The 17,401-nt window shown below is 53.4% G+C and overlaps 1 protein-coding gene across 23 annotated transcripts in view; it reads right to left on the reverse strand.

The window, feature by feature from the left end:
• The window catches only part of PTPRS (protein tyrosine phosphatase receptor type S), a 211,748-nt gene that overhangs the window by 46,551 nt on the left and 147,796 nt on the right, over window positions 1–17,401 (reverse strand). For all 23 annotated transcript variants that reach the window (XM_043977056.1, XM_043977054.1, XM_043977057.1 and 20 more), the window contains 4 exons: window positions 7,402–7,671; window positions 5,993–6,574; window positions 5,558–5,691; window positions 4,884–5,028 (listed from right to left, as the gene is read on the reverse strand). In XM_043977056.1, coding sequence (XP_043832991.1) covers window positions 4,884–5,028; window positions 5,558–5,691; window positions 5,993–6,574; window positions 7,402–7,671 — 1,131 coding nt within the window. The remainder of the gene's footprint in view (window positions 1–4,883; window positions 5,029–5,557; window positions 5,692–5,992; window positions 6,575–7,401; window positions 7,672–17,401) is intronic.

The raw sequence follows: 17,401 nt of genomic DNA on the forward strand, positions 1-17,401 counted from the left end.
AACTCCTGGCTAGTAATCCCAACCAAAAGCAACCAAAGAAACTTAAGAACAAATCCAAGGAACTGTGGCAGATGGAAACAAACCAAAGTGTTTGAGGTAATGAAGGATTGAGCTAAAAAGAGGAAAAAAAAACCAAATCATAATAAAACAGACAATGGCAATAATAATAATAATAATAATCATAATTGTAATAAAGAAAGAAAGACGGACAGATAGAACAAGCGCCTTCCAGAAAACTCCCCGTCTCGGTACGTACCTTCCACTCTTCAACTGCTAATTTATACAGACTTTCTTACGAGGGAAGGACAGATACTGAGCTAGGAGGCCAGACCGAGCTCGTGATGGGTCTCCGGAGGCCAGATGGCTCTAGGCAGAGCTCTGCTTGGGGCATTGGGAAACCCAGAGAGGAGGGTGTGAAGGCTTCCCTGGGAAGGGCTCAATATGGGGACATAGGCCCCGGGGTGCGAACTGCTCTGCTTGCAAGGCCCTAGAGAGCAGAATGAGGAGCAATGAGGGAGGTAGGCCCGGCTCCAGGTCTATATGGGAAAAGAAAATTAACAATGCAAACTTCCCAGAGTGAAAGAAGCTGCGTGGGCAGCATCAGGAGCACTTGGACAGAAGCTGGGTGACCCAGTCGTGAAGACTGCTGTAGAGAAGCCTCCTTGGGGAACACTGTGGGGAGGGGAGGGCTTGGGCTCTGCAGGCCCCCTCCCCATCATCTGTCCCCAAGTTTTGGTCCTAGGACGTCACATGAAGAGAGGGCTTAGGGCCCATCTATTTTCCTCTCTCCTAGCTGACAAAGGGAAGCAGGTGAGACCAGGGAGAGGGAGGGACCTGCCAGAGGTCTCTCTCACACACAGCTTTTCAGAAGGTGGCTGGCTCCAGGGGCTTCCATGTGCATTTATAAGGGGTGGGGAAGAGCAGGTCATCCGGGGCCTTTCAGGCCTGGGGAAGGGTTGTTTTTCAGAAACCCACTGCAGAGAAGGTCTGACCTCAACCTACCCTTGCCATCCGGGCCTAAGGGGCTGAGCCCCACTGTGACATGCCTGGCCTTCCTGTCCTCAGACTCACTGCGCCCATTCCTTGCGCCCACTCACTCACCCGCTCTGATCCCCCAACCCAGGGAGCAGGACCTTCCTCCTGGCCTCCTCCTGATGATCACGGGCTGGTGAGGCGGGGTGGGACTGGGGGAGGGAGGGGAAGGAGAAAGGGAGAATCTTCCTCCCTTCCTGCCCCACCCCGTAGGCCAGGGGGCCCCACAGGACAGAATGGATAGTTAGCTGCTTAGAAATGGACCCCGAGTGCCAAGCAGGCTGAAGCTACTTCCTGGGGGGAGCTCAGGGCATTGCCAGTGTCCTTCACAACCCAGCCCAACCTGCGCGACTGCTGGGGAATGGGCCTATGAGGGCTCTGTGAGCAGCAAACTGACACGGACAAGGCTTGTTCTGTATTTCATGCCTAGCACAGCCCCTCTCATTTTACAGATGAGGAAACTGAGGCTCAAAGGGAGAGGAAGGGGCTTGCTCAAGGTCACAGAGTTGGGAGGGGAACTTAGGACACCATCCGAGATTTGAGAAGTGAACTTAAGAGACTATCTTGTATAGCGCCCCTCATTTTACAGAGGGAGAAACTGAGGCAAGATGGGGGAAATGCCTTGCTCAGGGTCCCATGGGCAATAAGGAGCAGAGGCTAGATCTAAATCTAGATCTCTTCATACTGCTAGGAGGTGGCAGACCTGGGGATGGAATACAGGTGTCTGGGCCTCAGGGTCCAGTGTGCTTTGACTGCACTTACTGTTGTCCCCACAGAGGAGAGTCGTTTTGAGAGGGTCTGTGGACTGACAGGGATGCCCCCTGAGACCTGCCACACTCCTGGGATGGGGGTGTGTGGGGGGGTGCACGCAGGGTGAGCTGTATTTGTGAATCTGCTTGAGCCCAGCCCGTACTCACCTGAAATGCATCTTTTACAGGTTCAAAGTTGACTGCCCAAGCCACAAGGATGGCCCTTACTGACCTCGGACGGAACCACGTTTTTAAACCTTTAAGTACCATAGACTCGGCGCATCCTATGAGGCTCCAGGAATCGGCTGGGGGAGAAGGGGGGAGGAGGAGGAGACAGGGGAGGAGAGGGAAGGAAACCCCATCTCGGGGTCGCGGGGTTGGAGAACAAGCCTGGAGCGGCCCAGGCCACCGGGCGCGGTGCCTCCAACTCCTCTGGGCTCCTGGGAGCCGGGCACCGACGGACCCCTCACTGCTTCCCTGCCTGTCCCTTCATTGACTCAGCCCAGCACGGCTCTGGTCAGCACCGCATGTGGGGACAGAGGCAGGGAGGTCGGCGCTGATGACTACAGGTGTGTCTCTGGTACTTGAAGGGTTTAAAAATTCCAGAAAGACAGGAGATACTTTACCTTTAGTTTAATGGATTGAACGGAAGGAGAGGAGAGATGGGGGGGAAAGCGAGGCTCAGGAGGGCCCCTCTGCCAAGCTGGGGTGGGTGTGAGGAGGGGAGCGAGGGAATGAAAGCAGAGGGGGCATGAGAGGAGGGGCGAAACGTGAGGAGCAGGAAGCAAGCATGGGCTGGCGGCATAAAGCACCCTGAAGGATGGCGGGGAGGACACAGGCCGGGTGGAGCCCTGCAGGGCCAGTAATGATGAGAGTAATAAGTAGGGCAGCCAGCGTCCGGCTAAGCGCTTTACAAGGAGCATCTCATCCGGATCTCATCCCAGCCCTGGGAGGGGGTGCTTTTACTACACACTGAAGCCAAGGACTTGGCCAGGTCCACAGGGCTAGGAATCACCTAAGTCTGGATTTGAACTCGGCTCTTCTCCCCTCTGGCCAAGAAGCTGAGAGACAGACATTTGCAGAAGTAGAAACTGGACCCGGACCTTCCAGCCCCAAATGCAGTGGTACTCAAATGAGGCCCGTGTCCTTGGAACCCTGGGGACTCTTCCTCCCAGTCCCCATACCTACTCCCAGTGTGAGGGAGCTGGTGTCAGCCTCTCCTAGACTCTTGGGGCTGCGTGGCCTCTGCCCTGGCCCCACTGATTCAGAGGCCAACCCCAGATAGGGAGGGATCAGAGGCCCAAGAGGCCAAGAGGCCTCAGGCACCATCGAGAATACCTTCATGTCACAAGGGAGGAAATGGAGGCCACTGCACAGGTGTGGGGGGCAAATGTGAGAAGCCAGGTCACCGGAGAGCTCTCCCTGCCGGCCCAGGCTGTCTCAAGTCCTGGGATCTCTCAGAGGCAGAGAGGGGAGGAAAAGTTGATCCCAAAGTGACTCCAAGTGGGATCTGAACCCAGGACTTTGGACACATGTCCTATGTCCTATGCCCTTCCTCCCCTCCCCTCTCTTTAGTTTATTTTTTCAATTATGAGTATTTATTTCCTCTCTGTCCTGGCTCCCTTCCCCAACCCATCTCTGCACTGAACCAGACCAGCCTCCTGAAGAGTCTTAAAGGGTTCTAAGAGGCTGGCCTCTCCCTAAACTGCCTTGTAGTGTGTGCGTGTGTGTGCATGTGCATGTGCATGTGCTATATGTGTGTGCACGTGTGTGATTGTGTGTTGTCTCTTCTCTACTGTGAGCTTTCTGAGAACAAAGACTGTTTGCTTTGTGTACTTGACTCTCCTAGGAGAGCCTGCGGTGTGACCTTGGGCAAATCATCTGTAAAACAGAGGGCTCAGAGCACCACCCTCACAGGGCTGGGAGGATCCACTGAGATGTTACCCACATGATGTTCTGCAAACCTCAGAGCACATGATAAATGCCACTATTATAATGATAATGTCTGATTGACTGGCATCTGATAGTCCTGCCTGGTGGTCATCCCCCTCCCCAGCAGCGGGGTAATGGAGCCAGTCCTAACGGAGAGGCTGCCTCTCTGCGCCCTGGGATTGTTCTGGATCACGCACAGCCAGGGCCTGAGATGTAACCCGGGGGTATGAGAGAAGATGGGAGGAGAAGAGAAACCTGTGTAAGCCCTGGACCAGCAGCCCTCCGGGCAGTAAGGCAGACCCTGGTATGGGATGGTGTTGGGTACAAGACTGTGGCCCACAATCCATTAAACTAAATAGCTGGACTGCCTCTGCTGGAACCTGGGAGGGGGTGTCATGGGTATACCCCTGGGCCCTGGGTGAACCAGCTCTGGCTGGAGCCCCAGGTTACACAGTTGCCAATAGGCAACAGCAGGTCAGAGACTTCAGATCCAGGGATCTCTCCACTACCCTGGGCTGCCTCAGTTTCTTAACTCCCTTAGTGGCAACGGGAGGACCAGGGGCCAGAAGTGGGCTCTGGTCCAGCCCTCCCTAAGCTCCTCAGACCAATAGCTCCAAGTCCCAGAGCTATAGGGCCTTGCTCCACGGCCCGTCCTCCCTCGGGACATGCCTCAGAGAGTCACAGAACTAGAGAGGACTCCGGAGACCGGTGAGTGCACACCCAACCTCTTCCCCACACTTCCCTTCACCTTCTCCCATTTTGCAGATGGGAAAAATATAGCCCGGAAAGAAAGGGGACTTGTTACGGTTACCGCAGGTCACTAAGTCCCCTGCCCAGAGGCTGCATGAGATCGTCCGCTGTGCTCCGAGGCTCAGGAGCAGGACTGAATCAGGGGAAGAAGGGGGCTTTCCCAGTGTCCCTCAGCCCCTGGTACCTGGAGGGTCTGGGGAGTGGGATGGGGGACTCTGATGGGACGCCCTCCCCCCAGACTGCCCTGTCGGCTACCCTCTGGCCCTGACGACTGGTCCTTTCTTCCTCCTCTCCCCTTGAAGTTGGGTCCATTCCACAGGCCCGAAGCTCTTTGGGATGGGCGGGTGGAGTGGGACTGGGAGGGGGGCCCTGCCTGGCTCCCCTCCCTCACAGTAGGGCCGGGACAGGAGAGACACCTACTAGACTGGAGAGTGCGCTGCCTGACCTCCGAGGTGAAGGCCCCCAGGCCTTGCGCAGAGCGGGCTGCTAGGCGGAAGGTGTACTCCGTGTTGGGCTTCAGGTCATCCACCACGAACCAGGTTGTGGGGCCGAAGTTTTTCCCTACCTAGGATTGCAGAGGGCATAGAGAGATAAGCGGAGGAGGAGGAGGATGGGGGAGGAGGGAAGGAGATGCGGAGAGATGGAAGAATGAGGAAGGAGAGAAGGAAAGAACAGGGACAAGGGAGAGAAAAAAGAAGAGAGGGATGGAGAATGGGAAAGAAGGGGGGAAGGGGAGAAGGAGGGAGAGCGGGGGGGGGAGAGATGTAGAGAAGGAGTGAAGAAGGGAGGGAGAGGGGGGCAAAAGGAGAAGAGGAGAAAGGGGGGAGGAGTGAGAGGATGAGAGAGAAAGAGGGAGGAAGGAGAGAGAAAATGAGAGGAGAGTGAGAATAATAGAGAGGGAAAGAAGAGGGAGGGAAACAGAATAAGGATGAGAACCACAGAGCCCCTGAGAGAGGTCTGAGGGGTCGCCTTCACTGGGGCAGTGACCCCCTTGTTGCCTGAGCTGATCCTGGCAGCAGGCTGAGTAATCCCCACCACCATGCCCGACTTTCCTAATCCCGTCCCACCCAATCCCAACCCCTGGGCTGGTTTACCTCTTTGCCGTGGTCTCCTTCCCGGTAGAGCAGCTCATACATGACTATGCTCTCCTGCCGAGGGGCGCTCCAAGTCAGGCTGATGCTGGTCTCGGACTTGGCTTCTGCCCGGAAGTTCATGGGCTGTCCAGGCACTGGTGAGGCAGGGGAGATGAGAAAAAAGGCAAGGATGGATGGAGAGGCTCCACCCCAGGATCACGGGTTTCAAGGGGCCTTAATGGACATCTCTAGTCTGACCCTCTCATTTTATGGAGGGGGAAACTGAGGCCCAGACTGGTGAAGATTTTTGCTAGGGATCAAACAGCTTGTAGGTGTCATAAGTGGGATCTGAGCCTAGGAAGGGCTCCAGATTCAAGGCTTGCACACAGGCCATCCCATTTCCAGACCCATCTCCAGGGGGACAGTAGAGAGGGGTGCCTCCAGCTGGTGACTTACCTCCCTGCTGTGTTTTGACCTGGATGGGGTCCGAGAGGGGTCCATCCCCCACAGAGGTGAAGGCCAGCACTCGGACAGTGTAGGTCTCGTCCTCTAACAGACTGCCCACGGTGGTCAGGAGACTGTCGTCTACATTGTGTTTCTGCCAATTCCCAACAGGGTGGTCGGGCTCCATGGTGTAATAGACACGGTAGCCCCGAATCAGGCCGTTGGGCTCCACTGGCTCCTCCCACTGGATGATCATGGTGGTGGCACTGAGCATACGGCCCTGCACGTTTCGGGGGGCGCTGGCTGGGGCCTGCTCCCCAGTGCGGGTCACTACCGACTCGCTGGGAGGGCCCTGTCCTATGGTGTTGACAGCCGACACCCAAATCTCATACTCTGAGTTGGGGCTGAGGCCCCCAATGCTGTAGCGTGTGGTGGTGATGTCCTCTTTGATCTGATAGGGGCCATCTTGGCTCTTGGACTTGTACTCAATCACATAATAGGACACGGGGTCAGGGTTGCCTGAGTCCCACGTGATGGTGATGCTGGTGGCCGTATTCTCTGTCACTACTGGGGTTCCGGGAGCCTTGGGGAGTGCTGGAGAGCAGGAGAGATCAATCAGTTAACCAACAACCATCTAGGATGCACCTACTGTATGCAAAGCACTCTGAATATAAACCAAAGAGAACATAGCAAAGAAGAATGAGACCTGATAATGTCACTCTCCTCCTCAAAAAACTTCAATGGCTCCCCAGTGCCTCTTCCCCACTCCTTTACATCTCAGGCCTGAAGGGCACTCCGTAATCATCTCTGCCTGTTGAAAACCTCTTCTTTTCAAGCTCAGGTGCATCTGCCTGCCCCCTTTCTGCCTTTCTAGGAGTCTTCTCTGACCCCCTTTCCTTTCACTTCAGACCTCATATGACCCTGTTTCACACTTCTCTGAAATCTTCCATTACAGAATAGGTTAACAAGGACTTGTGTGGGCATCCTTTGCCCCAAATGACTGTAAGCCCAATGAGGGCAGGGACCATTATTTAAGCCTTGTGGCTATGTACAATGCTCTGTAACCAGCAGGTGCTTAATACACACAGAATAAAATGAAATGAATTCTCATGGCTCTCCACCATGGCCCTGTCAGAAGCTGGTGGGTGGGGGAAGGGAGAGTCTGAGTCACCTAATACTAGGTTAGGCTTGCCAAGGGTTTGTTCAGAGGTCCCAAAGAGGGAGTGACCCTTCTTTGGTGTTTCAAACCAATCTTGTGGTTGAGATTTTATGACCATTTTTCCTAACTGGAAACTGAAGGCTGAAGGAGGAGTAGCTTGTCTGAAATCACAGAGCAGGCAGGTCAGTGGAAAGGACAGAACCGGTGGGCCATTGCTGGGGGGTAATTCTGATCTGGTGAAGGGCCCCTGGTGGCCACTTACACTTCACTGTGATCTGTGCCACGGCCTCGATGACGCCCAGGCTGGACATGGCCACACATGTATAGTTGGCTGAGTCTTTGACATCGGTGAGCTCCAGGACGTTACGCCCAACAGGCATGTCATCCTCAGGGGTCAGGTCCTCGGCCCCCTGCATCCACTTGACATAGGGCATGGGGGAGCCCACGGCCACACAGGTGATGTTGACGTTGCCTCCTGGCATGATCTCGTGGCTGACGGGCAGGATGGAGAAACGGGGGGCCACCCGGCGTACTGGGGATCGGGGGGAGTGGGGCCAGATGCACAAGGGGAGGAAACAGGAAAACAAAACAAAACAAAAAAGAACAAAGGAAAAGAAAGAAAGAAAGAAAGAAGGAAAGAAAGAAAAAAAGAAAAACAGGGGAAAACAATTTCAATACAAAATGGGCTCTTTCCTCCCCCCCTTGAGTTTTTTAAAAAACAAAACAAAAAAAAAATTAAAGGAACAAAAATTAAACACAAATAAATAATAATATCAAAATAATATACTTCACAAACAATATATATATATCATAGACACAAAGCGATATTTCATAGCAACAGGGCTCCATTGATCAAGGGTAGACCCATCACAGCACAGATAGTGACACAAAAATTTATCAGTCGTTTCTCATCTTTACTGACAGATCCGGCTTCCCTCTCCCTATGACAGGCAGCTCTTCTCAGGGTCCAGGATGGGGGTGGGAGGGGGGGTGGCGTTAATCTTCTACCCCTGACTTGGGCTGTGGGACCACCTAGTCCCAACTTGCACCTCCAGAGAGGCTGGGGAGGCCTGGAGAACTTGTGGCCAAAGTGTGAGCGTGTGTGCATGTGTGCGTGTGTGCGTGTGCGTGTGTGCACGTGTGCGTGTGCGTGTGTGTGTGTGAGAGAGAGAGAGAAAGAGAGAGAGAGAGCACACACTTTTGTGTACAGCAGGGGAAGGTTCAGTGTCTCAGTCCCTAGTAACTGAGGGTTTCTTGGTCAAGGCGAGGAAGGGGGAAATGGAGGCAGGAATCTCAAGGTTGTTTGCTGTCTGAGGGGTGAGGATGAACAAAAAAAATGGCCATGGGGATGTCAATACCATCTGGTTATCCTGTGAGTGGGGAAGTAATGGTGTCTTAGGGGAGCCTGCCCTAACCCTTCCCCCCAACCTTACCCGGGGACCGAGAGGAAAAGATGAGAAACTCTAATGAAATTTTTGTGGTTTTCGGGTATAGAAACCCTAACAAAGCCTCTTGAAGATCTGACAAGGTTCCATCGATAGATGCAGCTTTCAGAGTCACAAACATCATGCAAAATAGGTCAAGAGAGAAAGAGAGACAGAGACAGAGACAGAGACATAGGGAGGGGCAGAGAGGTAGAGAAACAGACAGAGAGGAAGAGAGAAAAAATGCAGAGGAAGAGATCTTGGGGGCCACTAGCATATGCCCAGGTGGGTACTGGAGACAGAAAAGACAGACAGAGAAGAGAGAGCAGGAAAGAGGAGGAGAAGAAGAGAGAAGGGGAGGGGAGGGGGAACCCACTTCAATGCTGCATACTCTTATTCTAGCTGATGTGAGACAATGTGGCGTGTCACATTGTCACATCACAGCCCTGGCGGAATAATAAATAGAATAATTAATAATAATAATAAAGAGAAGAATAATCATAATCATAAACAAGGGGGATGGACTTTGGACGTTGAGAAGACAGTGACATGTTCTATGCATCTCCTTAGCTGAGAAGTGGATGCAGCCTTCGGACCTTACCCAGTAGAACATGAAGGCGGAGGGTGGGTTTCGGGGCCTCTGTTTTCTGAAGGCGGTAGCCCCCTCCTTTGGGCATCCTGATGGAGAGGCCTACCCTCTGCCCAACCCCCCACAGGGACTTTTTGAGGGGGTAAAGGATTTCGAGTGGGATGGCACCTTAGACACAGCACATCTAACCCAAATGCCTCAGTTTACAGATGGGAAACACAGGCCCAGAGAGAGGAGCGGGCGTGTGTGAGGCCACACAGCAAAGCCAGGATTCTGACTCTCCGGCGGCTGTACTCTTTCCCACTCTCTCGGGTTGGTGCAAACCCTCCTGGGCAGGCAGGAGCTGGGAGGGCGAGGCTTAAGCTGCAGCACAGAAGATCCAGGGTCAGTCTTTTAGAAGAATCCCTGCCCTCTGGGGAGGCTTGCTAAGTCAGCAGTGAGGGGAGGGTGCCTTCCCTGGAGCTGGCCGCATGGCAGAGAGAGAGAGAACTTGGGAGGCTTGGACCCGAGTTCTGGTTTCAACACCTAGCGGCCAGATGGGGACCATGGCCAACTCACTGCGCCCCTCCAAGCCTTAAGTTTCCTCATCCATAAAATGGGAACAGTGAAGCTTGGACTATCTCCTCTATCAGGGCCCTCGAGCAGCATCATTATTATCAGAAGAGCAAGAGGCACCGTCATAGATCCCCAGCTCTCCTCCCACCACTTGTGTCCCCATCCAGGCCCCTATTCAGGCAGCTAAAGTCTTATCGCTGCCATTTTACATGTGTTTACTCAAGCCCAGAGAACTCAGGGGATTTGCCCAAAGGGACCCAGCAAACCAGGGGCAGAGCCAAGACTGGGATCCACGGCTCCTATAGTTTTTACATCCTGGCTATGGGCTGGAATGTAGTCCCACCTGAAAACAGGGGGTGGCTACCCCATCCTGGCAAAGGAGAGGCAGGGGAGGGGCTGCTAGGGCTTGGCTTCTTGGGAGTCAGTGTCAGGCAGAAGAGGCTCATGGATCAGAGTGGGAGGCTCCGGAGAGAGCGGGGTGGGTGAGGGGTGGGGCCAATGAACTTGGGGAGTCCAGGAAGTACACTCTCCTTCCTTCCTCTCTGGCTCCAGGGAGGGGGTGATCATGAGTCACCAGCAGCAGCTCTGGGCTGAGCAGCTGGGGTCTCCCGGCCTCAGCTCTTGAGCCTCCACTGGCCTCATCCTTTTAAGGAGGAGGAATGGGAAAGGGGCCCACAGCTGCTGGTTGCACGACAAACGGGGTGGGAGGCCTAGGGTCCCAGGCGGACAAAAGGCCCTGTGGGAAGGAGAGGAAGAGGCCCAGGAAGCCCTGCTGGGTAAGGAGCTACCAGCATTTCAGAAAACAGAGTTCCACCAAAGCCCAGAGAGTCACACCGGAGACAAGATGGAGAGAGAGTTTAAATGGAACCTAGGAGAAGGGCATGCAGACGGAGTGGAGGTGTCAGGGGCCGTGAAGGGGGGTGGGGAGGATGCGGTGCGGAAAGGAGATATGTAACTTTCTGGAGGAGAGAAATGAAGGGAACGCCACTGGACAGAATCCAGTCAGCAGAGAGCATCCACAGCAACATACAAACACCAGCAGGTGGGATGCGAACGCTGAGTTGTCATGGAAACAGACACGACAGGAAATTCAAACTGAGGATTAATTAATCAAAGACAAAAAACAGAATTGACTAAAAAAAAAAACTAAGAGAAAGCATATCGGATGGGTGTGTGGGTGCTGAAAATCGGGGTCTGAAAGGAAAAGGGCTGCTATTTCCCTGGGGAGGGGGCCCCCCTGGCAGAACACAAACCTAGACCCTGGGCTGGCCCTGGGCTGTCCTCCAGGGACGAGAATGCCTAGAATGACAGGCTAGCAGGGACCAATTTTCTTGAGCTTCCTTCTGGGACCCCAACAAACATTCTTTTCCATTTGTGACTCCAGGATTGAAGGGGCCGGGGAAAAGGGGGGGGGGCGCCTCTGGGAGAGAAACCTCCCCCCCACCCTGCCTACTGAATGAGAAGAGGCAATCAAGCTGGGGGAATTAGGAAGCTGTATCTTTCAAGTTGAATGTGGTGGCTGGGGCCAGAGTGCCTAGGACAGGCAGGATCTCCCTGGAGAAAAAGCTAGGCAAACCAGCCCAGGCCTCAGCGTATCCCCTCAACACCTACCTAGATCCTCTCCATGAAAACCCCCATCTGGGTGGCTCTTTGTTACCCACAACTGGGACTGACTTGGACCCTAGGGAGGAAGGTAGTCCAGGGATCCTGGGAATTAGAGCCAGAAGGAAGGGGTCTTAGAGGTCACCTAGTAGACTCCTCTAATTCTACAGACGGGGAAACAGAGGCTCAGAAAATGGAAGTGACTTTCTCATAGGTCACAGTGAATGGCAAAGCTGGGATTGGAGCCCAGGTCCTCCCGAATAGAAATGCTTTCCACCATAGCCCAGGCCGTGGTTTTGAATGGTTTGAAAGATGTTGGAACAATACCAGATCAAGCAAAGGGCAATTCACTGTTATCCCTGGGGAGCTGGGGATGGGGCGGGCTGGAGGATCATGGAAGGGGCCAATGGTCAAAATAAAGGGTCTCCAGGGACAGGAATCCAGTCAGTCCTGGACCAGGATCCTTTGTGGGAGGTTGGAGGAGGGGAGGAGTAGTGCCACAAGGGCCCGGGCAGGTCCTGGTGGAGGGCTCCTCCCCACGGCAAAGGGTGGGGCAGACAACAGGATGGATGCCTGGGCAAAAGCGGGGGCTCCTGACCCTGCCTTGGTGGAAGCATCTGTTCTCAGGTGGTGGGGGGGCAGCTTACATAGTGGTTCTCATCAGAGGTGCCCAAGGGCAGGGCGGTGTTTAAAAATGATCCCGCTTAGCCTTGAGAGCCGCTAATAAGCAACAGCCAGCATCTGAACCCAGGTCCTCCGATTTTAAACCTAGGGCTCTTTCCTCCATACCATACAGCATGTCAGATTTGAAAGGACCCCTGAAAACAAAGGTCCTTAACCTGGGGTCCACAAATCCCTAAGGCATTTGCATAAAGATTTTAGGTGGCCAATGATTCCTTTTTTAAATAATTGATAACTATTCTCAAATAACTGGTTTCCTTTTCCCCCTTTTCTATCTTATTTTATACCTTTAAAAACATTCTTCTGAGAAGGGGACCCCAGGTGTTTCTAGACTGACCACCAAAGGGCTCCAGGACACAAAGAAGAGAAGACTAGAATGGGGATCGCCTAGTCCTCCCCCCCTCCCAAATCTGCTGATAGATGAAGAAGATGAGGTAGGGTGGGTGAGTGGTGAGCAACAGAGACAGTATCTGAAGCCAGGTGCAGGCCCCCTCATGGAGGGCCCGAGGTGCTCTGCTGTGCCAACACAGCTCATCTCTCTGTGCCTGGTGGCCTCTACTCCACTTTCTGTCCAGATGCATTTCATCGCATCCTAAGCCACACTTCAGAGCCCTGAGGCTTCTGAAAGCAGGCAGGGCCATAAGCTGCCACTCTGAAGGGGCGACAGCCGAACAGGAACAAAAGCCACCAGCTAAACGAATAAACTGCCAGTGTGTCAAATTGGGTGGGTGGGGGGATCACCCCGTGCTCATCACAGGTCTGGCACACAGTAGGTGCCCAATAAATGTTCACTCCATTGGCTTCATTGGGTGTAATGTGTCCCTGACTCCTTCTTATATGTCCTCCTGGCTTCTGGGGACCGCTCTGAGGCCTGGCTAGGTTTCGGCAACCAAGGAGTATCCTTAATCCCTTGCCCCAAGCAGATGTCTACGTGGAGGCTACCCAGCCAAAGGTGGGGTCCCAAGAGATGGGTGGTGATGGGGTGGCCGAGGCTGTGTTCTGCCAAGTCTGGGCTCGGCCCGTTGTTGACCCACCCAACATCATTGCCCCCAGCTGCAGAAATTGAGGTGTGGGTTAGAGAGGAAGGCAGGTGTGGGGCCCGCGAGACTGAGAGGGTCCCGCAGGAACCACCCCCACGGTTACCGACCTGACTGGAGGGTCCAGGCGGGTTAATTTGGCAACACCAGCCTCTGTCCTCAGCATGCTCCCGGGGAGGGATCCGGCTGGCTCCGGCTTTTCCAATCCTTCACCGATTAGCCAGCGTCCCGGTGGGGAAACCCACTGGGGTGAAGGAGGGCAGGAGGTGGGCCGGAAAGGGGGAGGAGGTGGTGGTGAGAGAACCTGCCGCTTCAAACCCCGATTCACATGAAAACCAACTCAAAACCGGTCAAAGCAATAGGAAGAGACCCCCCCAAAAAAGGAAGAGCGAGGAAACCAAACCAGACCAAAAGGAGGGGGCAGGGAGAAGGGGAAGGGGAAGGGGAGGGATTGAGGGTTTGGGGAGGGGAGAGGGAGAAATCAAAAGGTGAAGTGATTTGGTTGAAGCATTAGGAACGAAATCAGTGTTAACATCTCAACATTCAGCAAGCCACCGCTCCAATGGGGTGAGAAGGCGGACAGTACGGGCCATTTTGGGGAGAGAGGAGCCGCTCCGTCTGACTCCAAAATGAGGATGGGGGAAGGAGCATGAACACCAAGGTAATGGACAGCCTCTAGAGTATTAGTGAAGTTTAGATTACACCTGTCGGGGTTGGGCGGCGGGGGCGGGGCGAGGCCTGCCCCCACTGCCCATTTCCAGGCCCTGCCCTTTCTCAGGCCCACTTCTGAGATCCGGACCCAATGTTCTGACTTCACACCTCTCTCCCTACTTGGCCCCCGGAGGAGGATCCCGTGGGCCCTCCCACCCCTTGCCCCATATCCCCCAGTCCAGTGCCTCCTCCCCCCCACCCCCCCAGCTTCTTCCCACCAGATTCAAAGTCAGAACAGATGGATCCAGGCATATCAGCGACTGGGTGGAGGGGGAAGTGGTAGCAGGGCTTTTAACCTGGCCCTGGGTGGTGATAGTGGTGGCAAAGGCTTTTAAAGTCTTTATCGCTTTGGGAGTTCCCAATGCTCTTCCCTTTGTTTGCTGGTTGTTTTTGGTAGTTTTTAAAAAATAAGACAGATCTGAAGAATGTCAATCCTAATTGAATTCCAATCCGCCTCACTCCTGCACTGCTGAAGACCAGATGTGGGCATCTGTGGGGGGGTTCTGCTTCGAGTCTGACAAGGTGTAATCTAATCCCCTCCCCTCCCCCACTAAAACAGAGAGAACAGCAGTGCAAGGGATGAGACACAGGCAGGCAAGAGAGTCCCAGGTCAGTACAGCACAGTGTTCCTGTGGGAGCCTTGGGCATTGTTGGTTCTTGAGAAATCCAGCAGATACACAGTCATGGAGGGGTGGGGTGGGGGGCAGTCAGGCAGAGAGGAGGCACTGAGATGTGAGGAGACAAAGGTGGGAGAGAGAGGGGGAAGAAAGAGAGGAAGAGAGAGGGAGAGAAAGAAAGGGAAAGAGAGAGGGAGAGAAAGGGGGAGAGAGAGAGGTAGAGAGAGGAGAGGAGAGAGAGAGAGAGAGAGAGAGAAGAGGAGAGGAGAGGAGGGAGGGAGGGAGGGAGGGAGAGAGAGAGAGAGAGAGAGAGAGAGAGGTGAAAGGAGAGGGGGGAGGAAAGAAGGAGAAAGGGAGGGACAGAGAGAGAGAGGGAGAGAGGAGGGGAGAGGGAGAAAGAGACAGGGAAGGAGGGAGGGGAGAGCAAGAGAAAGCGTGAGCACTAGCTCTCTGCCCACTGACCCATCCCTGGCTCAGAGCCCACACACCTGGGAGTGAGTGTTGGGGAGGTAGGAGGAAGGTTAGGGATATCCCGTGGGTGAGGACTCAGGAGACTTAAGCAATTTTTTGGGGTGGAGGAGAATGGCTTAGGTCCTTCCCTACCATACTATCTGTGGGTTCTGAGCTCCAGGGCCCAGTAAAAGGTCAAGAGCTTCCCGTTCTACTTGCTGGCCCCAGGGAAGAGGTGCTCAGGTGGGGACGGGGACGGGGAGTTATGGTTTGGATATCTTCAGCTTGTATACTTGGTGAGGACATCTGAACCTGAGTTTTCTCTGAGAGATGCCTGGATTTCGTGTCTAACAGTGGACACTGCCCTAAAATCGCTTTTTTTTTTTAAATTTTAGTGAGGCAATTGGGGTTAAGTGACTTGCCCAGGGTCACACAGCTAGTAAGTGTGAAATGTCTGAGGCCAGATTTGAACTCAGGTACTCCTGATTCCAGGGCTGGTGCTCTATCCACTGTGCCACCTAGCTGCCCCCTAAAATCGCTTTTAATTAACCCTTTCAACACCAGGGTGCACTTTTGAGGGCTGTTGGGAGGAGGCAGTTGTTGAATGGGTCTATCAAGATTTGGATGCTATCTAACCTATGTTGTCTCCCTATTCCTTGCTGCTGCTGCTGTTACTGTTTGGTCATTTCAGTCACGTCAGATCTTTCACAACCCCTTTTGGGGTTTTCCTGGCAAAGATACTGAGTGGTTTGCCATTTCCTTCTCTAGCTCATTTTGAAAATAAGGAAACTGAGGCAAATGGGTTAAGTGACTTGCCCAGGGTCACACAGCTAGTAAGTGTCTGAGGCAGATTTGAACTCAGGTCTTTCTGACTCCCAGCTTGGTGCTCTATTCACTGCACTACCTAGCTGCCCCTTTCTTGCTCTATCTGGTCTACATTTTGGCTAATACTCAAGGCCCTCTCCAATCAGGCCCTGCTTCTCTTTGTTCTCCACTCCTAACATTTAAGGCCCTCCATAACGGCTCCCCTTGTCCCCCACCCCATCTCCCTACAAGTTCTCTCAAATATCAATGACTCAGCGTCTTTACTATCCCCTACACGTCATGCTGGCGGTACAACTGGAAAGGACCTAAGAAATAATTTACTAAAATCTATTCATTCTACAGATGGGGAAACTGAGGTTCAGAGAGAAGGTACGAACAGAAGTTGAACCCAAGTCTTGTAACACCAGATTTGGGGCTCTTTCAACCACTCCATCTGGGGGCTCTTATCCTGAGGTACTTGGACAGACTTTGGAGGGGGGGGGCCATGAACTTGGATGGAGAAAAATGCTATCTTTATTTTCACTACCTTCTCACTGAAATTTAGCACCTCCTTCAATTATTTAACAACACAATCCCTAGACTAGGCTTTGGCCAAGGGATACATGACACTAACCAGGGCAAGAAGCTGTACCTTAATCCTTCCTTCCACCTACTGGAATCCTCATCTCCCTTCAAAGCTTAGCTCATGCTCCAGCGACTCTTCCAAGCCCTCCTTGGAACTCCTTCCTCAGGAAGTAGCCTGTAGTGCACGATTAAGCACCTACTGTATGCTCCCCTATCCCTTGGATGCCACCACAGAGTCATAGACCCAAGTTATAGAATCATAGGTTTCTGGAGTCGGAAAGGACTTTGGGGATCATTTAACCCATTCTCTTCTTCTGATTCCACTGATGGAAAATCAGGCCAGAATGGGAAAGTGACTTATATTAGGCCACACAGGGAATAAATGAATGGAGGAGTTAGGGACCTGAACTCAATGGTCTTTCCACTATGCTATGCCTTTGCTGTGGGACTGTGAAAGCCATTTATAATCTCCCTCAATTTCTGCCAAGAGTTTTCCCTTCCTTTTCTCAGCCTGACACTTGCTGGGAGCCAGGGCTACTTTGGGGCTTCCTGGCCTGTGCAGATAGGGCCGGCCAGCCAGGGAAGGAGGATGTCTGCATCCCTTGCCCTGGAACCGCTGAGTTAGAGGAAGCCCCAACCTAGAGATTACCCACTCAGTTGGGAAGGGCATAGAACCTCAGACTGTGAATGAATCTCTGTGGCCACCTACTCCAACCTCCACCTGAGCAGGAATCTCCTCTCATAAAATGTATGACAAGTGATCGTTCAATTTCCCTGGGATGGGGACCTCACGCCCATTCCACTTTTGGAGAGCGTTACAGAGAGTCAGACTCTACTGGGTCCCACTTCTCTCTCACAGGCCGAGTTCTGCAGGATAAGTCTCATCCCTCTTTCCTAGGCCAACTTTTCAGATACTTGAAGACAGAGCTGTTATGTGAGATCTCTTTAAGAAGCTGTCCCTTCCCTGGGCCAGACATCCTCTGTCCTCTGTTGTGATGAGGGCTCCAGTCCCTTCCCTGATTTCACCACCCTCCTCTGGAAACGCATCAGTCTGGCAGCATCATCCCTCCTAGAGGATGTAGGCCCAGAACTGACGGGTTGGAAAAGGGCAGGAGGTTATAATGTGGGCCGCCTTGCTCTGGGAGCCCAGGGCTCCCCCACTCTCAGGGGCTCCCTTAGCTGCCATGTCACCTTGATGTCTTAGTTA

This window comes from Dromiciops gliroides, chromosome 1, assembly GCF_019393635.1.
Source record: "Dromiciops gliroides isolate mDroGli1 chromosome 1, mDroGli1.pri, whole genome shotgun sequence".
NCBI lineage: Eukaryota > Metazoa > Chordata > Mammalia > Microbiotheria > Microbiotheriidae > Dromiciops > Dromiciops gliroides.